Source organism: Oncorhynchus keta, chromosome 37 (genome assembly GCF_023373465.1).
Source record: "Oncorhynchus keta strain PuntledgeMale-10-30-2019 chromosome 37, Oket_V2, whole genome shotgun sequence".
NCBI classification, from domain to species: Eukaryota; Metazoa; Chordata; class Actinopteri; order Salmoniformes; family Salmonidae; genus Oncorhynchus; species Oncorhynchus keta.
Genome location: NC_068457.1, coordinates 10,003,482 through 10,031,185, shown reverse-complemented (window position 1 = coordinate 10,031,185; position 27,704 = coordinate 10,003,482). Strand labels below are relative to the sequence as shown.

The 27,704-nt window shown below is 43.2% G+C and overlaps 1 protein-coding gene across 1 annotated transcript in view; it reads right to left on the bottom strand.

The window, feature by feature from the left end:
• LOC118369980 (low-density lipoprotein receptor-related protein 1B-like) overlaps window positions 1–27,704 on the bottom strand; it is a 162,167-nt gene that overhangs the window by 120,287 nt on the left and 14,176 nt on the right. The window contains exons 3-21 of the mRNA XM_052498892.1: window positions 26,543–26,662; window positions 25,568–25,696; window positions 22,426–22,686; window positions 22,149–22,311; window positions 20,386–20,608; window positions 18,771–18,957; window positions 18,394–18,537; window positions 17,606–17,842; window positions 16,421–16,601; window positions 13,524–13,743; window positions 13,158–13,347; window positions 9,090–9,212; window positions 8,663–8,815; window positions 8,101–8,226; window positions 6,889–7,005; window positions 5,019–5,099; window positions 3,905–4,069; window positions 3,401–3,586; window positions 146–346 (exon numbers count right to left, since the gene is read on the bottom strand). Of these exons, the coding sequence (XP_052354852.1) occupies window positions 146–346; window positions 3,401–3,586; window positions 3,905–4,069; window positions 5,019–5,099; window positions 6,889–7,005; window positions 8,101–8,226; window positions 8,663–8,815; window positions 9,090–9,212; window positions 13,158–13,347; window positions 13,524–13,743; window positions 16,421–16,601; window positions 17,606–17,842; window positions 18,394–18,537; window positions 18,771–18,957; window positions 20,386–20,608; window positions 22,149–22,311; window positions 22,426–22,686; window positions 25,568–25,696; window positions 26,543–26,662 (3,207 nt within the window). The remainder of the gene's footprint in view (window positions 1–145; window positions 347–3,400; window positions 3,587–3,904; window positions 4,070–5,018; window positions 5,100–6,888; window positions 7,006–8,100; window positions 8,227–8,662; window positions 8,816–9,089; window positions 9,213–13,157; window positions 13,348–13,523; window positions 13,744–16,420; window positions 16,602–17,605; window positions 17,843–18,393; window positions 18,538–18,770; window positions 18,958–20,385; window positions 20,609–22,148; window positions 22,312–22,425; window positions 22,687–25,567; window positions 25,697–26,542; window positions 26,663–27,704) is intronic.

Sequence of the window (27,704 nt, the reverse complement as noted above, 5' to 3'; positions counted from 1 at the left end):
GAAGACAAAGAAAATATAGAATGAAGTGAACATTTTTTTTAATGATATTTAATAATTAATTGAAGTGGGGACCGAGAGAATTGACTCCAGTGAGAGAAATAGGACCAAGAGAATTGGTTAGAAGTGATCTGAACAAAGGTCATACCACAGAAGTGTCCCTCGTCAGAGTGGTCAGAGCAGTCGTATCTCCCGTTGCAGATGCTCTCGGGAGGCAGGCAGACGGAGGTGTCGTTGGCACAGGGGTATCTGGGAGGTTTACATGGCGACATCTCACAGCTTTCCTCATCGGACAGATCCTCACAGTCATAGTCCCCGTCACACACCCAGCTCTTACTGATACACTTGCCTGTGAGTGGAGAAACAGAGAGAGATCAGGTGATGAGGCGAGGGACATAAATGCAAAAAAAGTCCTTATATGAGATATTGTGAATGATAACAAACCCACGTTTCAACCGTAAGTACAAAAATAAGAATTGATTGTCCATTTTCTTGGAGAGAACAGAAACTATCAGGTATAAACTGGTGAGAAAATGGTCATAGTGATACCTAAACCTAAACTGTCAATACCATCAAATGAAGCAATTCTGCTGATTCTAGGTAGTTGGTCAAATGCCTCTAAAGTGACTGGAAATAGAAGCTTTTAGAAACAATTGCAGGAAATAGGAAGCAATTATTGGAAGCAGCGAGGTAAAAAGCACAGTCTCAGAGGAATCCTGAAAAGCTGAGGAATAAAGCGCTTTAGGCATCAGAAGAAAGTAAAGTGTATGGTGCTAGCAGAGAGGCAGCCCACCTCAGCTTTAATCTGTGGTATTGATGAGGAAACCCTGGAATAAATCCTGTTTACGTGGCTTGCAACAAGGCCTAATGAAAGACTATTCATTTGTCCCAAATGGCACCCTATTCCCTATATGGTGGACTAGTTTGACCAGGGCCCATATGGCTCTGGTTAAAAGTAGTGCACTGTATAGGGAATAGGGTTCCATTTGGGATGCCTCCTATATATTTTCAAAGGCTATACTTTGTCAGCCTCAGCGTAAGGCAGTCAGCTTAGTCTGGACAGACACAGTGAATACAGATCAGAGCTGAGTCTGCCAATTATTTGAATTCAAACAACAGTGGGTTGATCTATTGTTGGAGGTATGTTCTTTCTGTTCGCTTTCATTTGTTTTGTTTGACAAAATACTGCGATTCCAACCGGGCATCCTAATGAAGCTGTTTCAGAATCCACGCTGAGGGATCTTTTTTAACAAACCTAACGCAATGGTCAATCTTAGCGCTGGCGGGAATCCAAAATAGCCTAGTTCGTTAAATAGCCTGCTCTTGAGCATTTTTGCATTTCACACTGTACTATTTGCGTGGCTTCAATATGAAAATGCATTGTTAAACATTTTCTATAGATTTCACACAGATATAGGGGCTAGCCGTACTGTTGTAGTCTGGACATGGACATGCCAAACGTAGTCAAAAACTACATTAAATTCACTAGGCTATTAATAAGCACTGAAAAAGACAGGGCATAATCAAATTTGAATGAAAACAAAACAACCTGTTTTAAATAGGTTACATCTGAATACAGTTACAGGCACCATAATTGCTCCCCGAGGACGTATATTACAGCTGGTTTTGCACACATCCAAACTTTTCACAGGATCCAATACAAAGAGAAGGGGGGGGGGGTCCACTCACTGTTACACTGCTCGCAAACGTAACGTTTTAGAAACATCATGGAACCATCTTACAGATCTTTTTTGCACATCTCCAGAAATGGAAGATGAAATTGCATTGCATTTGGTCATGTAAGTTCTCACCATAGACCCACGGACGGTGAATCTTTCTAGCGTGTATTGTTTTTAATCGAATGAAACAAAAAAACAATATATCTGCTTTTTAAACCAACAGCAATATTTCTAAATAGGATCGGGTCATGATATCGGAAATCGCTTCTCTCGTTCCATTGTACCGTGTGCACACGTAGGCCTAAATGTCTTTAAGCTTAACATTCGCACGTCTATACAAAATACTTGGCTCCTGTCAATTGTATCGTGGTTTATGTGCAAAGAAGATTCTCCCCCCCCCCCCAAAAAAAATGCAGTTGATATGGCATTATAGGAGGGTGGAATAGTTCGGACGAGAGGCGCTCTTTGAAAATGGTGATGGATAGCCAACTGAAAAACCAAAATGAAGTATGCAGGTATGTGAATTGTGAATGATGAAAAAGCATGAGGGCAAAAACCTCCAAAATACATTCATGCACTCTCAGTAGACCATTTAAACCCTTTACTCATAGGCTAGTTAGATAACGGCCGGGATAAAATACGCACCTATGCAACACTTTTAAACCAGCCTAGATTAAAGGGGAGGCTAGGCTACGCTTGGTCTTGAATCAAATTAAACTAAATTGGGGGGGACCAATTGCTTTTTATGTTTCTAAATAGGAGATTCACCGGCCAAAAAGGCATGTCTCTTCCATTGGCACTGTGCTTCATGGCTGGATAGGCTGTGCTTCCCCTCTCAAAAGCCTTGCCATTATCAACTGTGTTACCGTTAAGGCCTGCTTTTTGTGAATCTTAAAACTCCTCATGATATTTTACTGAATTTTGCATGGTAAGTGAATGATGTGTATTAAGCCTTTTAACAGCATGAGATCAGTGAGCTAAGCTAGAGGCTTTTCTCGTGTGAATTCCCCACTTTAAGACCAATCATACATAACGCAGTGCACCGTACAGATGATTCATATCAACTCCATGTAACTATTGGCCCAATAATATGACCAACTTACATTGGGAGATCTGCAACTCCTCGGCCGATTTGATTTACCACAACCATGTGGAACTGTTTTAGGGGCCACATAAAGTATCCAAAGTATTCCAATTTTACTGGCATGGCTACATGATAAAGCGTGGAGACGCCCTGCAGGTATCATAAAAGACATGAAAGGCTCTCTGGCTTTTTCCTCACCATTGTGTGTGAATTCTAACCCTGTAGGCTTATATCAGTTTACCCAATGTGTGCCTGTACACCAAGGACACAGATTAAGACCATCTCAGGGTAATAACCAGAGATACATTCATTTGATTTATGTCTATGGTAATAACTGAGAGGTTGACATTAAAAACATGGCCGCTCGGGTTCATTTTGGGGGCATAGTGTACAGTCCTGTATGCAGAGTACACACGGAACACAACACATCTGGAGAGGTAGCTACAGTACCTGAGGTTTTACAGGTGAGATTTTTGTGCCGGTCACAGTGGCTACAGTCCAGATGACACTTTGATGAAAGCAGTGTAGCTTTCTACAGCTAAACATGGGTATTTAATGATACTGTATGCACTGCATCAGAGCCACAGAGTGCGCAGCATTTCCTTCCTAAAGTGTTTTCACAGTAGCTTCAGTGCCGTACCTGAGGTTTGACAGGTGAACTTTGCGTGTGGGTCGCACATTCTGCTGGTGCCTTCACAGTCTGCCTCGTCACTCCCGTCCTCGCAGTCCTTGTCCCCGTCACACCTCCAGCGCTCGGGGATACAGGTGCCACCGTCGTCCCGGCAATGGAACTCCTCTCCGCTGCAGTCATCAGCTGATACCGAGGCTATAGGAGAGACGGAGGTTCAGAGAGATAAACATACATTTACAGGTATGGAGTTCAGGTAGGGCTATGCACTTCAGCAAATAAAGTACTTCTTTCTTGGGTAAGGGCTATTTTTACAAGGACAGATACTGTGCATCTCAAACCCACATTCCTAACCGCATCCCCTGAAGTGTGATGAATAGCATCCCCATTTCAAAGACTATATTGAGCATATCCTCTGACTACACTATACTTTCACAGATCTAAGACTTCATTCCGAAGGGTGTGATTCCCGTAAGGCAGATAGAATAATGAAAAGTGAGTGTGTTTTTCCCTCACCTGTCCCAGTGCAGGTGGTGTTCTCATCACTGTTGTCCCCACAGTCATCGTCCCCGTCACAGGCCCAGTGGTCAGGGATACACTTCCCACTGGCACACTGGAATTGGGCACTGGAACAGGCATGGACACAACCCACCTCGTCACTACCATCCCCACAGTCATCATCTGGGTGAGGTGGAAAGGGAGAGGGAGAAAGGATGGGGAGATGGGAAAAGGATGGAAGACAGGTGGAAAGGATGGGGAGAGGGGGAAAGGAGGGGTGAAGGAGGGGGAGAATGAGAAGATATGGGGGAGAAGGGAAAAGATGGGGAAAGGATGGAAGAGACAGGGAACGGACAGAAGAGAGGGGGAACAGACGGAAGAGAGGGGGAACAGATGGAAGAGAGGGAGAACGAATGGAGAGAGGGGGAATGGATGGAAGAGAGGGAACGGACGGAAGAGAGGGGGAACAGACGGAGGAGAGGGAGAACGGACGGAGAGAGGGGGAATGGACGGAGAGAGGGGGAACAGACGGAAAAGAGTGGGAATGGACGGGGAGAGGGGGAATGGACGGAGAGAGCAGGAATGGACGGAGAGAGGGGAATGGATGGAAGAGAGGGGGAACAGACGGAGGAGAGGGAGAACGGACGGAGAGAGGGGGAATGGACGGAGAGAGGGGGAACAAACGGAAGAGAGTGGGAATGGACGGGGAGAGGGGGAATGGACGGAGAGAGCGGGAATGGACGGAGAGAGGGGGAATGGATGGAAGAGAGGGGGAACAGACGGAGGAGAGGGAGAACGGACGGAGAGAGCGGGAATGGACGGAGAGAGGGGGAATGGATGGAAGGGGGGAGGACAGAAGGGAGATTAAGAAACAGTGTGAGAGTCACAGCGTGGTTCAGAGAAGGTGAAATGTAATCATCCAGCAAGCTGCTTCTTGAGAGTGCAGTTCCATCCCATGGCATTTTCCCAGTAAGGAAAACTGGTTGAAATTATGTTGTTACAACCAGATTACAACCAATTCTGGTTGTACACTGGTTGTTGTAATGGCGCCATTTAAAATCAGGCCGTTTTTCCCACTGAGGTAGAAAATTGAACTGTAAAAAGAGAGTGTTCACAGAAAAATGCCACTCACCTGAGTCACAGTGCCATTTCACACTAACGCACCTTCCATTGGAACAGCTGAACTGTGTGAGGGGCTCACATGTGGCGAAATCTGTTAAGAAAGAAAGAAGAAAAAATTGTGTTATTGTCGTAATACAAAGATTTTTTTCTAACAAAACACTTTTGATGACAGGAATTGATCAATTACGACTTTCCAGAATCACATAGGCCAGTAATTTACACACTGCATGCACTTAGAACCTCTGAAACAGTGTGGGTGAACATCTGTTATTATTACACATTAGATGCAGGAGACATTGGCACAGTTATGTGAGTTGGCATTGCCTTTGAATTCTGAAGTTTTAAAAAATTGGAGTGAGCAAAGTGTTTTTCAGTGCAAGCTTGAATTAGATTTACGGAAGCCAAGCAGGAACTGTAATGACTGTGAACACTGTCTGTCTCTGTTTGTACTTGTGAAGCAGTTTCTAAGTAGCACCAGAGGTAACAGAAAAGTATCATTCACAGCTACATTTTGTAACAGAAGGTTCAAATTGTCCTTGCCGATTGTTTTGCAGACAGTGTCCTACTGCCTGTTACTTTTCCCTCTTATCTAAAACAAGTGTAGAGAGGTGATATCCGATTACATTACATTACTTTGGTTTAACAACTCTGTGGTGATGGTGATTTACAGTCATTTTAGATGTATCCTCGCCAGAAGAGGGTGTATTCACATTGTGGGTTACCTGACCTGGGGAAAGGGTCATTTGGGGTTCATGTGCATGTGTCGTGGGTGTCTTTGAGCCTGTTTGAACTTGCATTTGTGTCTTCACTGACATTTTCAACCTCTCCCTGACCCAGTCTGTAATACCTACATGTTTCAAGCAGATCACCATAGCCCCTGTGCCCAAGAACGCCAAGGTAACACGCCAAATTGATTACGACCCCGTAGCACTCACATCTGTAGCCATGAAATGCGTTGAAAGGCTGGTCCCGGCCCTACATCAACAGCATCAGCAGAGTTACAGATAATTTCCTGCACATCTATACATTTCACCATACGTTTGGCGAGAAATGTTTCCCGTTTTGAATATGATATCTGAGTGAGAGTGACTAACAAAATCCATGGGGGTCCCCCGGTCTATAATTTGACCATGATCACGACAAGTTTAGATAGCTGGTCCCTAGACTAACTTATCAATATAAAAATATTAGCCCGACATGGCTAACTGTGTGACTGTCAGTGACTGACATAACAAGAGAAAAGTTGCTGATGCATACAACCAAATTTCAAAATTGCATCTTGGGTACTAACTCTCAACAGCAAGGAAGGGTTGGGGTTGAGCCAGGTGCCAATCCCTGATCTACATCTTTGAAAGCCCATGCATGCTATTGTTTCAGAGAAGGAAGAAATAATTATCCCCCTCATGACAGGGAGAGTCCCAGCTATTTCATATTTTAAATATTAAAAGCCTTTCTCTCCATCGTCATGTTGTGTTGTCTGCTCCAGAGGTTGTCAGAGCGTGCCCAGAGGGTAGCCGACATGCTAAATTGAATTAACATGATGGGTAGGTAAAATACAAGGCTCACAGTGGAATGACATAATGCGACGATAGAAAAAGTCTCAAAAACATTGCGAATGATTTCTGAAATGTTAGGCTAATGTTGATATCATTTCGATTTAAGTCAACCTATCCAAGTGGAAGGAACCAAAGGAGGGAAAAACCCATTGATTTGTCACGGCTGGAGGGTTAAGAAAATGCCCAGGCTAACATATCACGAAGAATGTCTTGTCCAATGGACTTCTTCATTCTAAGTAGTATGCCAGTATGAATATCTCAACACAGCTGTGACTTTATTTAATTTTATTGAGCCTTTTAATGGAAACGTGTCCAGAAGCTCACCACAAGAGGCGGTCTCATCAGAGTGGTCCCCACAGTCGTCATCCCTGTCACAACGCCAGGACTCTGGGATGCATCTCCCGTTCTCACAGGAGAACTGGTCAGCTTGGCATGATCCCGCTGAAAACATTAATAGCAATTATAAAATATCATTTTTATAACATTATTTTACTACACCGAAGTTCCCATTAGAAAAGTTACATTTTTCTATTCTATTATGCAACAGTAATTTAGTGCTTTTCATTACCAGTATGGTCTTAATAAGTACTTAAATAAAGTGCATTGACTAGGCCTAGCCTATTTCAGTGAGTGAATCCACACCATTATAGCACGGGACATTTTTAAGTAATGTCTGATCTTTTACATTTACTGTTCATGTTCTATAACATTTGATTCCGCATAGAGAGCCAGCAGGCCATGTGTGTTGCATATATTTTATTTTTTATTTAACCTTTATTTAACTAGGCAAGTCCGTTTAAGAACAAATTCTTATTTACAATGACGGCCTACTGAGGCCAAACTCTAACCCGGACGACGTTGGGCCAATTGTGCGCCGCCCTATTGTACTCCCAATCACGGCAAGTTGTGATACGGCCTGGAATTGAACCAGGGTCTGTAGTAGTGACACCTCTAGCACTGAGATGCAGTGCCTTAGACTGAGAATAAAAAGTGAACGTTAAAAAATAAAAAATTGAAACCAGGATATCATTCATATAAATCGCCATTTTCTTTCTTATGGAATCATCCTATCCGTGTTCAGGATCGGCATTGTGTCAACATCTGGCAACTGAAACACCTTGATAAGGATGAAGTGAAACAAAAACATTTCTCATCTACATCCCCTAACAAAACCCCCAGAGGAGGTGTGCATATCCTGGTCAAGTCTTCTGGATGGAGAAGATGATGAATTATCCCAGTGTATAGATACATTCATGATGTGCAGTAGCACGGAGGCCATTGGGAATCTTTGACATACGCGTCCCTCACCAGCACGGGAAATCATGCAGTAGTGCTTGTTTAAGTCGTGTAAGAGTTGTCACCTCCTCTCTGAGTATTCTCCAATGGCCTCTGCTCTGACAGAACCTTTCCCAAATGACTCTCTGGTTGGAGAAACTTGGAGATCACTAAAGTTTGTTCTACAACATGGAATCTGGCAGTTGCATCCTGGTCCATATGAGCTAGACGGGCCTCTAAGTAGAGCAGACAGCGGCATACCAGAGCAGGTGAAGTTGGACTCGTCCTCGTTGTTCCCACAGTCGTTGGTCCCGTCACAGAGCCACCTCTTGGGGATGCAGCGGTTGTTCAGACACTTGAACTGATCCGCAGGGCAACTACGATTATCTGTGATGATGGGCAAAAATTGCTTTGATATTTAGTCTTTGACGTAAACTGTCATGCAATCATATTAATGTGTTCGTTATTTGTTACTTTAACTTCTTATTTTTCTTTAGGTATTTTTCTTAAAACTGCATTGTTGGTTAAGGGCTTGTAAGTAAGCATTAAGTAAGCATTTCACTGTAAGGTCTATTTCACTGTAATACCTGTTGTATTCGGCGCATGTGACAAATACAATTTATTTTGATCATAGATATTGGATAGCTAGCTAGAAAGCATGACAGAAAAAGTCAGCCTAGCGATTTCAGTCTTGCATAGATGATTGATGTATGTTGCTAATTTCAACTTAATGATTTTTTCCTTTGGAATCAGTCTCTGGGACATGTCCTATTTTCCATAAATGCAAAATGATATGTTTTCTAACACGCAGAATAAGACCTACAGCAGATGTGCGGTTCCTCATCACTTCCGTCCAAACAGTCATCGTCCCCATCACATTTCCAAGAGGCCTGGACACAACGCCGGTTCCTACACTGGAACTCTTCATTCCCACATCTCTGTGGCTCCCCGTGGTCCCCTGAATCACCCAATGTGGCTGCAAGCAAACACACACACACACACATCCACTTGCTGGCTCACCTTCACACTCCGCAGAACATATTCCTCAAAAGAGCCACAACTGATGACACATTTATTTTATGTTATACGCATGCTGGCATTGAAAAATCAGTACTTGCATATTGAGTTCTACATGGGCATATCTTATCTGCTGTCATTTATTCCTATTGATTGCCTTGGTCATTGATGTGGAGTGTCAGGCTGAACGGGCCTTGTATGTTTGAGACAAGAGTGTATTCGACAGGGCTTACAGGAGCAGGTGAGGTTATTCGTGTCCAGGTACTGGTTGTCAGCGCAGGCACACACTCTGCTACCGGGAATGGCCAGACACAGGCTCCCGCAGCCGCCATTATTAACCCCACACGCATTGTCACCTAAAGATCAATTAGATAAACCAAAGTAGGCTAAATCCAATCATTGTTTTTGCAGGTGCAGCCTTTACAATGCAACATATTAGGAAGACAATAACGTGACTCAAAACTGTAACACATATATATAAAATCCTAGTTACAATGATGCTATTATACCAAATACTATATTCAAAACTTCCATAGATTAAAAGGGCGTAATGTCTGTATTCCTATCCGCGTGCCAGTCAGAGCGACTGTTTACATGACTCAGCCAAAGGCAGAATCATCCAAACCCCACTGCTATAAAAAGTCGAGAGCGGCAACATCAGATGAAAACGGAACACTGTGTCTGACGGATCATTTGACATCCTCCTTGATGTCGATGAAACTGTATTTGGCGAGGTAGGGATATGAAGAGTTTGTAAAAAAAAAAAAAAAAAAAATTAAAAGGAGGGAGGAAGGCTGAGGTAAAACAAGGCATATGAACACGCTGTAAAGGCTGAGGGTGGGTGGCACCCAGCTGAGTTCAGCGTTCCTTTCGAGGTAGTGAGAGACAGTACAGACAGGTGCATCAATGTGCCAACCAATGACTGTTATCATGACAACCCCCGCGCAGAGTCTGAAAACATGGCCCGGGGTTACTATAAGTAGCTGTTAACGGACAGTCTCAGCTTCAATTCTCATTGAATCAATCGTTGGTCTCTGTCTTTGTTCATGGCTCGCCCTCGGTGGCTATGAGAGGTTTGGTTGTTAGAGAGCAGGTAGCACCAGACACGAATAAAATATGCCTGACCCCCTACTGTTAGGAGCCTGAGTGGCGGAGTTGTGGCACGTAAAATATGCTAAGGCCAGACAAAAATGGATTCACTGTTGAACGGATTTTCTCCCAAGAAAAGTGAGGCGAGCGAGCGAAAACATGCACAATTAGAAGCATCAACCTACATAGAGCAAGCGTGACTGAATTCAAGCCCAGTAACTTTGTTCACCGCATCCTCCTTCGATTGTCCCGTCTGGCTGCCACGAAAAGCGCACGCCTGCGGATCTGCGCAGTGCGTGCGTGCAACTGGCGATGTACTTTGCTGGACACGCTAGCGGTCCTCGGCCGCGCATCATCACTTCAAACGCATTCCGTCGTGGTGTTATCGGTTGGCCTACTACTACTGGTAGTACCAGTAAAATGTAAGTTATGAATCGCAAATCACCATACAGCTGACACACTTCGATTTCATAAATCATGTTTAGTTCAATTTGGTTGTCCAAAATACTATCAGCTGGTACGGCGTCTTTGCTGATGAATGCCCTGATCGCTGGCCAGTCAATTGGTTAAATTACATTGTTGTTTCGTCTATTACTCGCTACTAATAGATCTGAAAATGATGCAATAACCATGAATTTAACCAACTGTTTGTTTATAGTGAGGGACGTCCCACGTTTAACCTGGACACATAAATTAGTAGGAATTTGTGCTGGCTTCAGCCATGACTGTATGAGAGAGAAATTAAACATCTGCACGTCGCCTGCAGGTGCGAGCGTGTGTGTTTCACTGTCCAATCCGAGTCTTAAACATGATCTGAGCGTGTGATCTGAGAACTGTTTGGTCTCTTGGGCGTCAATTTGGGAAAGAATCAAGGGAGAGCGATAGTGATGAGCATTCCGGATCTTTTTAGTGAACCTGCTAGTTCGGCTCAGCTCACCAAAAAGAGTCGGTTCTTTTGGCTCCCAAACGGCTCTTTAAATAATATACATTTTTTTTTTTACATTGTTTTGTATTTTTGTAAGTCAAACAGTTTGCGATAGTTTGACTATTAAACTATCGTTAAAACAACAACCATTCAAATGAATACAATCTGAACAGCATTTAAAGTATAACTTTTTTTAAATGTATTTAAACAAAGTAAATATAAATGTAACAATTCAAAACGAATACAATCTGAACAACATAATAATAGAATATTGCACCATATCAAAGAAAAATAAAGAACAATGTGCAAAACTGCCGAATCCCACTTAAAACATTAAACTGGTCCCCCTTTTCTCTCTCTTCTTTAGTGCCATGTTATAACCAGCAGCACACAGAAATGCTGACCATATTTTGCTTTTATGAGACATTTGCATTCAGAAATGCAAGCTGCCTCACTTTCGAGGGGCTGATGCGGTTTCTTCTCTCAGTAATTATTTGTCCCGTTTTCGAGAAGACCCTCTCAGAGGGAACGGATTTGGCCCCTAATGCAGATCTTTGGAGAAGGGGCTTCTCCAAAAAAGGATCGGACCTCTATTATGGCATCTGCTGTGTGATTCCTTCGTGCTGCATCCCCAGTTGCTCTCTCGTCAAACAGCATCCAAACAGCAGCACTACTGCTGGTGCTTCTCCTCCATCTGATCCCTCTTCTTCCTGTTGCCCTGGTGCCTGAGCCAGCTGACTGCTGGGCCTGTCCCTCCCTGCTGCTGAGGTTATTCTTTGAAGAGCCTCATCAATCGCTCTGGCATCACCGAAGGCTAACTTCTTAAACCTGGGGTCAAGTGCAGCGGTTTCTGATAGCACATGATTATATTCCATTTCTGTCCATTGATGAACATAGGGTGTCCATCAACTCTGTCACATGTCCTGTGGTTACATTTGCTTCTCTCTGGCGACTGGCTGTGATTCACTGCAGACCCTGACACAGGAGTTTTGAAAGGGTTTTCCTGCTTGGAATTGTGTACATTGGACTTAGACTATTACTATAATTTCTAAAACCTCTGTCCTCCACGATCGAAAATGGCTGAAAATCGGTGGCAATCATTTTAGCCAATGCAATATCAATTTGGCCTTGTTTTGCTACAGACATAGACTTTGGCATGAACTGTGCCACAGACGACTGCGTTGCTGTGGGTCGTGGAGTAGGCCTACTTGACTCAGTGGATACATATTCACATGTGGAGGTGCTGGCTCCACCACTATCACTATAGCAGGCCTGCTAGTTTCTCGAAGCTCCACTACAGCTAGCTTCACAGTTGGGTGCACAGTTCGCATACGCCGGTGTAGGTTGTGCGTAGAACCAGCTTTATATGAGATTTTGTTTTGGCAAATTCCACACTGTGCTCTAACATTGTCTACATTATTAAAATGCATCCAAATGCTACTGTGCTTCCGAATCATTTTCCAGCAGTTGTTTTCAAAGCTGTCCTTCCTCTCTCTCCACGGCTGCTAAGTGTGTGACTGTGAGTGAGTTGGCTCGGCCCTCCCTCGCGCATCTTTGGTTCATTGGTTGACACTGCATGTCTGATTGACAGGAACAACAGGTGAGGCTGTTAGTCTGAGCAGACAGTCAGAACGAATGTGTGTGCGCTTGAGCATTTAGGTCTATATTATTTTAGTTATTTTTTCATTCTTTGAATTAGTTAATTCTATTCATTTAAATCTTTTGATTATTCAGATCTTATTTTAAAAATAGATTCTTAGACATAGATTCAGCTCTTCTGATATGCGAGCCGGCTCCCAACGTTCACCAACAAGAGCCGGCTCATAGAGCCGAGAGCGGACAGTGCATTATAAGCAAAGAGACGCATATATTGGCCAAAAAAAGAATACCAGATTTTTTCCCCGGACGTGTGGAGAAAGGTGAGGCGGTGGAGCATCCGTTAAACAGTCATTCAACTTTGTCCGGCGTAAAAGGGAAAAATCAAAAAGAGAATCTTCTGATGTATTTACTGTCATGCATTTCAAACCCCCTGGCTGGAGCAAAGTCCATGTTTAGTACTTCAGCCATTCTCAGTGTTGTAATTTCGTCAACGGTCCTCTCAGTTCACCATCTCATCAGGGTTGATATACTGAAAAAACTGGTTTGACAGGGTTGAGAGTCACAGGGATCCTGTACATAATGAGTATGTCCCCTAGTCTCTGATATGTTTATATTACAAAGAAAGTGAGCCAGTCTTGTATTTAAATAGTTTTGGTGCATGACAATGATAGTGTGAGGGTGTATTTACCTTGCTGCCTTTGAGCATCGTACACAGATATCCCAAAAAGAGGGGGTTTCTCGCTTCTCATAAGAGCAACCTGCCCTGACTGCAAGTCCAGTTGGAAAATAGAGGCGTTCATGTAATCTGTCCAGAAAACTGAATTCTGGTGCAGGGAAATTCCAAAGGGATGGTTTAATTCTTTGCCGTTATACACCACCTTTGGATAAAAGAAACAAAGAACATGTTAGACAATAATTCACAGTTAAAAGTGACTTTTTTTTGATGAGGTCATGTATTTGCAACCATACAAATGTTGAAAATAACTGTACATATTCAATTGATACTATGCATATTTGTTGATCAGTAGAAAAGAACACTCACTCATTTACTAACCGTTCTGTGGGTACCGTCGAGGGAGATTTTCTCGATGTGGTCATAATAAGCGTCGCACCAGTACATGTTACTGGAGCCATGGTCTAGGGTGAGTCCGTTAGGCCACAGGATGCCTGAAGTGACAAAGTCCAGCCGGTGGGATCCATCCATCCAGGCTTTCTCTATCTTGCCAACACTATCGTTCACCTCATCCTCCTCCCAGTCTGTCCAGTACATCCAGCTGAAAACCAGAAGAAATTCATTATCAATGTGATGGTCTAGCATAGAGAGATAGATAAGTTAGCCCAAATAATACCGAGTATACAAAACATTAAGAACACCTGCTCTTTCCATAACATAGACTGACCAGATGAATCCAGGAGAAAGCTATGATCTCTTACTGTTGTCACTTAGTTAAATCCGCTTCAATCAGTGTAGATGAAGGGGAGGGGACAGGTTAAAGAAGGGTTTTTAAAGCCTTGAGACAATTGAGACATGGATTGTGTATGTGTGCCATTCAGAGGGTGAATGGGGAGGATAAAAGATTTGAGTGACTTTGAACGGGGTATGGTAGTAGGTGTCAGGCGCATCGGTTTGTGTCAAGAACTTCAATGCTGCTGGTTTTTTTATGCTCAACAGTTTCCCGTGTATATCAAGAATTGTCAACCACCAAAAGGACATCTAGCTCACTTGACACAACTGTGGGAAGCATTGGAGTCAACAAGGGCCAGCATCGCTGTGGAACACTTTCAACACCTTGTAGGGTCCATGCCACGACGAATTGAGGCTGTTCTGAGGGCAAAAGGTGTTGCTAATGTTTGGTATACTCACTGTATATACACTGCTCAAAAAAATAAAGGGAACACTTAAACAACACAATGTAACTCTAAGTCAATCACACTTCTGTGAAATCAAACTGTCCACGTAGGAAGCAACACTGATTGACAATAAATTTCACATGCTGTTGTGCAAATGGAATAGACAACAGGTGGAAATTATAGGCAATTAGCAAGACACCCCCAATAAAGGAGTGGTTCTGCAGGTGGTGACCACAGACCACTTCTCAGTTCCTATGCTTCCTGGCTGATGTTTTGGTCACTTTTGAATGCTGGCGGTGCTTTCACTCTAGTGGTAGCATGAGACGGAGTCTACAACCCACACAAGTGGCTCAGGTAGTGCAGCTCATCCAGGATGGCACATTAATGCGAGCTGTGGCAAGAAGGTTTGCTGTGTCTGTCAGCGTAGTGTCCAGAGCATGGAGGCGCTACCAGGAGACAAGCCAGTACATCAGGAGACATGCTGGAGGCCGTAGGAGGGCAACAACCCAGCAGAAGGACCGCTACCTCCGCCTTTGTGCAAGGAGGAGCAGGAGGAGCACTGCCAGAGCCCTGCAAAATTACCTCCAGCAGGTCACAAATGTGCATGTGTCTGCTCGAACGGTCAGAAACAGACTCCATGAGGGTGGTATGAGGGCCCAACGTCCACAGGTGGGGGTTGTGCTTACATCCCAACACCGTGCAGGACGTTTGGCATTTGCCAGAGAACACCAAGATTGGCAAATTCGCCACTGGCGCCCTGTGCTCTTCACAGATGAAAGCAGGTTCACGCTGAGCACATGTGACAGATGTGACAAAGTCTGGAGACGCCGTGGAGAACATTCTGCTGCCTGCAACATCCTCCAGCATGCCCGGTTTGGCGGTGGGTCAGTCATGGTGTGGGGTGGCATTTCTTTGGGGGGCCGCACAGTCCTCCATGTGCTCGCCAGAGGTAGCCTGACTGCCATTAGGTACCGAGATGAGATCCTCAGACCCCTTGTGAGACCATATGCTGGTGCGGTTGGCCCTGGGTTCCTCCTAATGCAAGACAATGCTAGACCTCATGTGGCTGGAGTGTGTCAGCATTGATGCTATGGACTGGCCCGCCCATTCCCCAGACCTGAATCCAATTGAGCACATCTGGGACATCATGTCTCGCTCCATCCACCAACGCCACGTTGCACCACAGACTGTCCAGGAGTTGGCGGATGCTTTAGTCCAGGTCTGGGAGGAGATCCCTCAGGAGACCATCCGCCACCTCATCAGGAGCATGCCCAGGCGTTGTAGGGAGGTCATACAGGCATGTGGAGGCCATACACACTACTGAGCCTCATTTTGGTTTGTTTTAAGGACATTACATCAAAGTTGGATCAGCCTGTAGTGTGGTTTTCCACTTTAATTTTGAGTGTGACTCCAAATCCAGACCTCCATGGGTTGATAAATTTGATTTCCATTGATCATTTTTGTGTGATTTTGTTGTCACCACATTCAACTATGTAAAGAAAAAAGTATTTAATAAGAATATTTCATTCATTCAGATCTAGGATGTGTTATTTTAGTGTTCCCTTTATTTTTTTGAGCAGTGTATATATATTTTTTTAGACATGACACCAAATGTGTGAATATCGAATCACTCTAAAGTTCCCGAAAAGCAGCAGACACTCTAGTCTGCTCTGAAACTGTTAAGCCTCTCATACCAGAGAGCAACACACTACTTACATTTTTGCCATTCCATTTCACCTTTAAGCTCATTCTTATAATTAACTGACTGAAAAATGTGTCCAAACTCAGCTCCTTTCCTCAGATGGAGATTTAGGTCGCACTTTGTTGGCTATGCACATTTTCAAGGCAATGTTTCAGCATTTGTTGAGACCGCATTCAGGTAAATGCTGCATGTGTCGTCTCAAGTGAAAATGACCTTTAAATGTCAAGCGCGCTATAACGCGAATCTACCACTGATCGGATTGAATCCCGGCCAGAGTCAATTTACTCAAAACAGTACCAAAATTGGGTCCTGGCATCTTACGTACAAACCAATATCTATTGAAACGTCACAACATAAGGAGATCTTATCAGGGTGTCAACTGTAAAAGACACACTCACCTGTGCAGAGGGTCCACCACGATCGCTCTGGGGTGAGACATATCTCCTTCTAACAGAGTTCTCCTTGTTTGTGCAGCCTTCTCCAATCTGGCAACGTTGATTGTTTTCCTGTAGCCGTCATTTGTCCAGTACAAGTTGTTCCCTATCCAGTCCACTGAGATCCCCTCCACGTTATCAAGGTCTAGGACAGGATGTGAGTCAAAAAAAATGTAATGCTGTTGTTATCCTCTACTTGATCATCCCTGCAGGAGCGTAATCTATCACTGTCTCCAGATCCTCGTTAATGGAATCAAAACCCCAAAGCATTGTTCTAGAATCTATTGTAGCAGATATATTAATCACACACAACACAAAAGTCATGCAAAATAGTGCTGCTTACACAGAAAGCTTTTGGGTATTAGAGATTGACCTAATTCGGGGACCCAACTTTAAGACCTTTGAAAGTATGAATAACCTATGATTCATTTGTGTACAGAGGTGTACAGGTACATGCCAGGGATGTAAAGAAGACAAAGGACTTCTATACTCACATAATCCCAGAACTAAAATCTTGCATAATTTCTTCAGATGCTCGATAATGTTCTGGGGGAGTTGTATGAGAAAATATACTAACGAGACTAGAGACGTTTCCATCCCCTCTAATCGGAAACTCAACCAAAGCATGGGCCAAATTATATATATATATATTTAACTAGGCAAGTCAGTTAACAAATTGTTATTTACAATGACGGCCTACCCGGGCTAAACACAGACGACTCTGGGCCAATTGGGCGCCGCCCTATGGGACCCAATCACGGCTGGATACAGCCTGGATTCAAACCAGGGACTGTAGTGATGCCCCTTGCACTGAGATGCAGTGCCTTAGACCGCTGCTCCACTCAGGAGCCCATTCCAAAATTTGAAAGATGCGAACACCTGTGAAATTGTGATTTGTCCAAAATATCTGAGCACCAGAAGAGAGTTCCTCGTAAGTCGTCGCATCTCACAGTCTGTTGACGACTGCTATGATACAATCTTATGTTACCTGCGTCTGTCCACATGTGTTTAACCCTCACATAATGTGATTGGCATGATTCTCAATTCATTAACTTAAAAGGTGCTATTTTTTGTCAACATCTGGAATATCTCATCTCAAGGTCACTTGAAGTTGTTACCTAACAAACAGAACCATTTGAATGCACTGACCATCTTTAAGGATCGTTTTTCGATGGGTCCCATCCAGTCTTTGTCGGCCAATCAGAAAGCTGGTTGTGTCGGCAAAGTATATGTGGCTGGTCTCTGCATGGAAGCCGATCGCCCGAGGGTTTACAAGATTGCCAATCTGTACCATGTGCTCGGCCTCCGACTTGCTATTCAGGTCCAGGCCTCGGATGACACCGGGTCTCCCTCGTCCGTAGAACAGGAATACCTCATTCATAGGCTCTGCAGAGGGAGGTTATAATGCATTATGAAGAGGGTGGTTATAGGAAGCGTTATGAATATTACGTAAACAAACCACCAGCGATTAATCTTCTTTACCCTGAACACTGCCAGTGTGTAATTCATTTACATGATTCGCTTTTCTTCCATCCGACACAGGAAATTAAAAATTGTATCCTAAGAGAAGAATAATAAGGTAATTACAATGACCTAAATTAAAGCAAGAATTCGGTCGGCTGATTAGACCTCATCAAATCAATCAATCCCTTACTCCAAAAACGAGCCTGTGCCAAAGCAACGCTTGAGACAAAGTTAACAGGACGCATTGAAGCCGACCAAAACAAAGATGAATTTGGGCTTTTCACCAGTCATTAGCGATGTTGTTTGGGTTGACTAGATGTGATGTTCAGTAGACCTGACAGAGGAGCAGGCTGGAGCAAAGTTGCAGACGTTTGGGTCGCGCGGGCGCTGTCACTAATTATAGAAGCTACTTTGCCTCTGACTGACACTATGACCGTCAACACAGGACATAATATGCCCTAATATGAACTTACTCTTGCAGGATTGTCTGTCACTGCCCAGTACAAAGCCTGTTCCACAGCGGCAGGATCGGGATTTGTAACTTCCACTGAGCAGACACATGTGAGAGCATCCTCCTTTTCTTCCGGACGGATCGGGATCGCAGGCATGAGTCCTGACTGCAGAGAGAGATAGGAGACGAGGGTAGATACCAGACAAACAACACACACACACACACACACACACACACACACACACACACACACACACACACACACACACACACACACACACACACACACACACACACACACACACACACACACACACACATACACACGTGCACACACACACACACAAACACACACAGCTATCTTCTACACATGCAAGAAACACTATATTTTCTTTTTACCTGTTGGTTGGGTGAGTTTCTGGTAAACACGTATTCCCACAGAATTCTCCACGGTGGTTACAGTTTGAACGTCTGCTACGCTAAACCGATTTATCTGTAAAATGTCCGCTTTTGTCCCTTTAGATGGCTCGGTGTGAGTTGCAAACAAATAATCTTCAAAGAGTGATAATCCGTGGAGGTGCAGCAACTGGGAGACAAAGAGAGCAGTAGTGACAAGAGGAAAGAGAGGCACAGTGCTATAGAGCAACGCTGGGCTGCATTTATATGTTTCATTCATCTCAACTTAATCCCCAGGTAAACACCTTTGCCCCCAGCAAGCACATAACGTTCTGAGAACCATATGTTTCTTAGAGCTCGGTGAGAAAGTGGTTGTCCTATGGTTGATTTTACATCCAATATTCCAACCACAGGAGGTTGGTGGCACCTTAATGGGGGGGGGGGGGCTTTTGGTAATGGCTGGAGTGGAATAGGTGGAATTCCATTCACTCCGTTCCTGACATTATTATGAGCTGTCCTCCCCTCACTGATTCCAACTATTTTCTTGGAATGGTGCAGGACACCCAGCTTGCACATGACATTCTGAGAACCATATGTTTCTTAGGTGGGAGTTTCTGTACAATCAGCATAACGTTTCCTCGTGGTTCTATTGAAAGTAATGTTCTCAAATTGTTCAGAGAATGTGAAGAAACCATGTTTCTCTGTGGGAATTTCAGTACTTCAGCCTAATGTTTTCTACAGGTTTCCTCGTGGTTCTATTTAAGCTGTGTAATTAGCCACAACCTGATCCTAATAAGTGATTGTTTCCTTTGAAATGGGGTCTGTTTGATTCGACTAAAATGAACAGCTTCGTATGAGTTAAATAAAACACGGCATGCTACACTAGCTCCATCCTGGTTTCACAGTGGAATAATTCCACGGATAGAAAACAGAAGGTTTGAATGTCACCGATGCCGTGCCACAATAAAGAAGACATGTGTTTGCATGTCCTCTCTGTGCTTGGAGTTCAAGACTAAGCTAGCAGTGTCATTAAAAGTCTTATTTGAAACACGTTCTCAGAACATGATTTAGTTACCTTCAAATAACCTATCGTTTAGAAAACCATAATAAAACATTCTCGGGAACCTTCCGGCAACCTGCAAATGTGTGTCCCCAGAAGAGGAAACATTTTCACTTATGGCTTCGTTCCCAGAACCAATTGGAAGCCAAATGTGCTAGCTGGGCCTGCACCTCCACTCCATTCTAATCCATTGGAAAAGGCTGTGACTAGGGGATACAGCAGCAGCAGGAATGTACAGTAGCATCGGTTGCAACTCTTTCAACCCTACTCCCTCTCTCTGTAGAGCAGAATAGGATGCCATTTGGGACGTCACCACTGTCTCTATGTAAAAAAGGGAGGGTCAAAGAATGTCCACACTCGGCAGAGTATCTACTCCACGACTTAACCAAAGGCTCTGTCATTTGGACTATCTTATTGAGTCCTCACAAACTACCCTTAAAGTGAGACTAACTGGCATGCCCGTTGGTAAAATCGTATATGGTTTCTCTGAAGCAAAGCACGATTGAACATTGAAAATGGGCAGATCATAGGATAACAACTGTCACACGCTGTACTTACAGAGCTTTCATGGATAACAGTGTGCCGGTTGCTCCCATTGTAGTCCACCACTTCGATATAGTCCAGGACAGCATCTGCCCAGTAGACCAGCTTTCTAACCAGGTCCAGAGTAACAGCTGTGGGCTTCTCTATTCTGTTCTCCACTATCCTGGTCCTGTTGGTGCCGTCCATATTGCACCGTTCCAACTTGGCCGTACTCCCCGAATCCGTAAAGAACATTTTCCTGAAAAGCAAGTTGAATCCCAGGGTATAAAAGTGTTTTTAATAGAATCCAACCACAATTGAGAATCAATGTGCAGTAGGCCTACAGTTTGGACTACGGATGGGAATGAGCTTTGCCGCTAGCTCTGACACTTTGACTTTATCACGTTGAACCTGAAACATTGAGTAATGTGCACGGTCCCATAAACAGGGAAACGGGTGTTGTGGAGAAATAAACTGTGGAATCATAATCGTCCTTGTAATTCCTATTTCACACGCCAGTCACATACAGAATTTATCACATGCAATGTTGTGCTGAAAATGGATGGTTTTCAATTCAACCATATTTGAAAGCTCATTCGAACAGTTAAGTAGTGTTTTGTAATTAAATAAATCAATGACACCAATCAGAAAGCTATTCTAGGTGCAGTCAACCAAATGCACCACACCAATTACTTATTTCAGCATCAAGGCTCTTTTCAACAATGAGCTTCAGAACAGAAGTATGACTGCATGTAGAGTTCACCTTCACCCTTCACTTATTTTTGATAAGATCCCATATGATTCATCTATTAAAAACATACCAAACCTAAAATGACTCATTTGAAAAATGTAAATCGGTCTACGCTAAACAAATGTATCAGATCGTATCAGACTGAGACAATATCAGCTCTACGCTTTCCATTCATTTCGACAATCCAACTCCATTTTAAGCAGAACACGAAAACATTTGAAGTGAACTAAGTGAAATCCATTGAAAACACATGGAATCCTTAGATAGTACCTGTCTACATTCCCTTTTGTCATCTGACAGATATCATGGGAGTAGAAGGGAGTCGTTTTCCCCTGAAGGGGCAAACTAATCTATTGCCGATGATATCGCATCAATAATTGAACACATTGGTCCTGGAATATTACCCCTCTCACTGTGATGTTGTCAAAGCAGCTTTGTTGCGTGTGAGTGCAGTGAGTGGCACAGGAAGATAACACAATCTCCTAACAGCAACTGACTGCTAAGGTGCAGGAGCCACTTAAATCCGAGTCAGGAATACCACAGGTTTGGAAGTCTAAGCCTTAAAATAGACTGTCTCAAACAGCATCATATTCCCTATAAAGTGCACTTTTTTTTACCGAGGCCCATAGGGCTCTGGTCAAAAGTAGTGCACTATATAGAGAACAGAGTGCCATTTGGGACACACCTCGTAGCTTCTTTATCAGCTGGAGGTAGCACTCGGGTTTGACAACTGGTACAGCTCTGCATCACATACAGATACAGGTCTACTCAAATTGAGTTGTCAAATGTTGTGAGCTGAGTCAGTTTGATTTCAAGTTTTAAAATATATATATATATATATATAAAAATCTGTAGAATGTGAAAGTAAATATGGTGGTGTCTGTTGCTGCTTTTAGAAAAGGAAAATATATCATATGGTTCCACTACAAGGAACCTTAAATCAATCAGAAACATGTGTTGGTACCAGTACAACAGCTGATGGCAAGCTGAGGCATATTTAGACGGGAAAACCCTTGCATAAAATACATTTCTCAATTTCTCAACTTACCCCATCAATGAGTCTAGAGCAATTCCACCAGGGTTTTGCAGATCGAGATCGACTATTGTGACACATGTGTCGTCTTGTTCATTGCAGACATATATTCTTCCACTTACTCTATCCACAAAGTAAATGTTTCTTGTGAGCCAGTCAATGGCAAAATGTTCCACATCTACAACCAAATGGAAAAAAAGTACATTGTGACGAGAGCAAACTTTTTTTGTTAGAGCAGCAACATCCATACCCTTATGATAGATATTTCTACATCATTTGGAACTAAACTTACTCTCTAGATTCTCTCCTATCCGTACTCTTCGCATCTGTGAAAAGCCTTTTAACTTTGTCATGGTGGCACACCAAAGCTGACCGTTGGAGTTTGTAAAGGAGATCCAACATAACGATTCATCCTTGTAACAGAAATCCAACGTGTGAATCGTCTGATTAGTATCCAATGGCTTTAGGTTGGGTATAGACGACCCATTGAGGTGTGTGACTGTGATGGTTCCTGTACTCGCAATCAGCAACACAGGTGGTCTGTCCCCAGGATCTGAGAGAGAGAGAGAGAGAGAGAGAGAGAGAGAGAGAGAGAGAGAGAGAGAGAGAGAGAGAGAGAGAGAGAGAGAGAGAGAGAGAGAGAGAGAGAGAGAGAGAGAGAGAGAGAGAGAGAGAGAGAGAGAGAGAGAGAGGGAGAGAGAGAGAGAGAGAGAGAGAGAGAGAGAGAGAGAGAGAGAGAGAGAGGGGGAGAGAGAGAGAGAGAGAGAGAGAGAGAGAGAGAGACTGAAATTAGTATCCACCCATACATTCTTAAAGGATACTTACGGCATATAATCCAACAACAGACACTTCAAAAAACAGAGCATCTGAATGAGGTTATAATAAGCACTTGTTTGCTGCTAATGACCCATCAGGCAAACATTCATTTGCTTCCAAAAATCTCTGATTAATTCTCTGTAACAAGTTGATATAGACAGGCTTTTACAGGTGTCTATGTAGCTTTGACCATTACAGTGCAAGTAGCATGCTATAATGGTAGTATTCCACTATTCAACTAGATTGGGACATTGAATTTACTGCCACTTTCACAATTACTGGTAATGTCCAGTCACTGTTTAGTGACCATTATTTATGGACTATTTCAAAGGGGAAAGCCAACTACTGTAGATCTCTTTCTAAGGGATAGCCCACTACTGTAGATCTCTTTCTAAGGGATAGCCAACTACTGTAGATCTATTTCTGAGGGATAGCCCACTACTGTAGATCTCTTTCTAAGGGATAGCCCACTACTGTAGATCTCTTTCTAAGGGATAGCCAACTACTGTAGATCTATTTCTGAGGGATAGCCCACTACTGTAGATCTCTTTCTAAGGGATAGCCAACTACTGTAGATCTCTTTCTAAGGGATAGCCCACTACTGTAGATCTCTTTCTAAGGGATAGCCCACTACTGTAGATCTCTTTCTAAGGGATAGCCCACTACTGTAGATATCTTTCTAAGGGATAGCCAACTACTGTAGATATCTTTCTAAGGGATAGCCCACTACTGTAGATCTCTTTCTAAGGGATAGCCCACTACTGTAGATCTCTTTCTAAGGCATAGCTCACTACTGTAGATCTCTTTCTAAGGGATAGCCCACTACTGTAGATCTCTTTCTAAGGGATAGCCAACTACTGTAGATCTATTTCTGAGGGATAGCCCACTACTGTAGATCTCTTTCTAAGGGATAGCCAACTACTGTAGATCTCTTTCTAAGGGATAGCCCACCACTGAATATCTCTTTCTAAGGGATAGCCCACCACTGAATATCTCTTTCTAAGGGATAGCCCACTACTGTAGATCTCTTTCTAAGGGATAGCCCACTACTGTAGATCTCTTTCTAAGGGATAGCCCACTACTGTAGATCTCTTTCTAAGGGATAGCCCACTACTGTAGATCTCTTTCTAAGGCATAGCTCACTACTGTAGATCTCTTTCTAAGGGATAGCCCACCACTGAAGATCTCTTTCTAAGGGATAGCCCACTACTGTAAATCTCTTTCTAAGGGATAGCCCACTACTGTAGATCTCTTTCTAAGGGATAGCCCACTACTGTAGATCTCTTTCTAAGGGATAGCCCACTACTGTAGATCTCTTTCTAAGGGATAGCCCACTACTGTAGATCTCTTTCTAAGGGATAGCCCACTACTGTAGATCTCTTTCTAAGGCATAGCTCACTACTGTAGATCTCTTTCTAAGGGATAGCCCACCACTGAATATCTCTTTCTAAGGGATAGCCCACTACTGTAAATCTCTTTCTAAGGGATAGCCCACTACTGTAGATCTCTTTCTAAGGGATAGCCCACTACTGTAGATCTCTTTCTAAGGGATAGCCCACTACTGTAGATCTCTTTCTAAGGGATAGCCCACCACTGTATATCCAGCAAGAAAGTAAACAAAGGATTGTCACCAGGTGTTTTACAACTGTTATTGACCTAGGAGACATATGGGTGCGGAAAGCATGGGAATGTCAGGAGGTGTGTGTGTGTGTGTGTGTGTGTGTGTGTGTGTGTGTGTGTGTGTGTGTGTGTGTGTGTGTGTGTGTGTGTGTGTGTGTGTGTGTGTGTGTGTGTGTGTGTGTGTGAGCGTGGGTGGGTGGGTGCGTGTGTGCGTGGCCTGGACTTCTATTCACCCATGAAGAGTGTGATTTACCAGTCCAAGGAAAGTTTAGCTCACACGGTACTTGAGTAATGGAAGTAATGCTAGTCATAAATCAGGGTTCCCTCTCTTGCTAAATCCTTTCCTTTAATGGTTATGTTTTAAAGGGACACTTCAGGATTTCGGCAATGAAGCCCTTTATCTTCTTACCCTTGTCAGATGAACTCGTGGATACCATTCTTTATGTCTCTGCGTGCAGTTTGAAATAAGTAACTAACTAACAATAACACAATTGCTAACTAGCATTATCGCAGTGCCCGGAAGTCTATTGTAAGTGCTAGCAAGCTATCAGATGCCATAGACGTCCAGTCATTCCGCTAACGCCAGTTAGCGTTGGCTCACGAAACTACCTCTAACCTCATTCATATGGATGTAGCGACATAAAAACGGTATCCATGAGTTCATGTCAAAAATCCTGAAGTCTCCCTTTTAACACCCCTCTTGTATTATCTGCGACAATTGTAAAGTTGCCTGATTGAATCATCACATTATGCTGTGGCCCTAAGGGGGCAAAGTAACACAGAACAGCAAAGACAAGTAGACATGAAATAGCTCAGGTCGTGTTACAGTTCGGCTATACATACATGTTCACCAGATGAGTCTCCAACATGAAGTTCAATTCCTATTGATTAGATGGTAACCCCTTGGTTTACTTCATGAAACAACACATTCTAGGGGTAAATGCTCTCCACCAAAGACATGCTGCATACTAAAGCCACGATTACATCCTTCATCCTACCGGTCTTGGCTTTGCAGGACCTTCTGTTGGGTTGTAGGACGTATCCATCTGTACAGCTACATCTATATGATCCAAAGGTGTTCACACAGGTCTGGCTACATGTATCGTGTACTGTGCAGTCGTCGTGATCTACAGTGAGAGGGCAGGAAGTTGTTACAAACTAAGTGCCGTTCAAACATGAGCTAAATACAGTGCATTCGGAAAGTATTCAGACCCTTTGACTTTTTCCACATTTTGTTACGTTACAGCCTTATTCTACAATGGATTGAATTGTTTTCTTTCCCCCTCGTCAATCTACACCCAATACTCCGTAATGACAAAGCAAAAACACGATCCTGTCTCTGAGCTCTATGGACGATTCCTTTGACCTCCTGGTTTGGTTTTTGCTCCGACATACACTGTCAACTGTGGGACCTTACATAGACAGGTATGTGCCTTTCCAAATGATGTCCAATCAATTGAATTTACCCCAGAGGTGAACTCCGATCAAGTTGTAGAAACATCTCAAGGATGATCAATGGAAACAGGATGCACCTGAGCTCAATTTCGAGTCTCATAGCAAAGGGTCTGAATACTTATGTAAATAAGGTACTTCTGTTTTTTTTTTTCTAAAAACGTTTTCGCTTTGTCATGCGGTATTGTGTGTAGATTGATGAGGACATTTTTTTAAATTGAATCTGTTTTATAATAGGGCTGTAACGTAACAAAATGTGGAAAAGGGGAAGGGGTCTGAATACTTTCCAGTACATAAACCTGGCTTAATATAGCCCCAAAAAGACATCTCAAAAGTGTCACCTTCACACATACAGAGTACAATATATGTGTGTCCATTTAGCAGTTATTCCAGAATGATCCAAATATGACTTACTGTGTTGTCGAACATAAAATCTCAACCATTCTTTTTTTGTCATCAGTTTGTTAATATCCGACACTCATCCCTTTGATTTAGATGAATTGTTGGCTGTCGGTCCTTACCTCTGCAGGCTCGACCATCCTGTTCCACCTCGAAGCCATCAGCACAGAAGCAGAACGTCACGTTTCTCATTATGACACAGCCGTACTGACACAACAACTCTTGGCACTTTGGCTGGAGTTCTGGAAGACAAAGTTTTAAAAAAAACATTGTCGTGTGAAGGTGGTTGATATTGCCATGGAAATAGCAATGACTGGTGGTATGTTAAGTTAATACGTCACTAATGTCTCTGGGCTTTCAGACTTGAAGTTTCTAAGTTGAAATGTCATTTCCTTTCTTACTGCCAGCAGAAGGGGAAGAGGTGTTAAAGATTTGAACCCCCCCGAAAGAGGACATAGAAACCCTTTTTAAATAAATTATTCCGATCTCTTTGTTAGCTGTTTATCATTTGGTGTGCATGATTTATTTCACGCCGACTTCAGAAAGTGAATGGCTGTTTAAAAGCTGCTTATGTTGATACATTTCTCCGATTTAGACGCCACTTCAAGGTTGCTGTCAACAGGAAATCAGTGAAGTACAAATGTAAGGTCCATTGTATGTAATTCATTACTTCCTCCAACAGCAATAACTGCTCATGATCACATGCATCAGTCAGAGAGCTGTCCAAGGCTACATCCCAAATGGCACCATATACCCTAATCCCTATATACTGTGTTGCACTAATTTTGACCAGAGCCCTGGTCAAAAGTAGTGCACTATATAAGGAATAGGGTGCCATTTGGGACACACAGGGGTTTCCTGCTGTTCTGTCAGCATCTCTCTACACCTACCTTGTATTTATTGTTTCACAAATTGGTGGTAAAATTTCAGTGATTTATATTCTTGCACAACATGTGCCACTGCCACAAATTGCAATGACTTCAATACTAAAATTATAATTCAAAAGCGTTTATTTCCTCATAAACCTGTCAGTGGCTTACCTTGGGAGTGTGAAGCAGAGTTATATCTGTTTATGTCAAGCAGGCAAGAACTCTAGAGTCATCACACACAGCGTTTATAAATCAATTACTGTCAGTGAACTTCACTTTAATTTACATGCATTCACTTTGATACAAGTATTACCTTTCTATACTGAAACATTTCCAGGCCAGCTCCATCCCATCTCCCACTGATTACAAACAGCCTCTTCATTCTCCCATGATGCCTCACCAGGACACCACCACT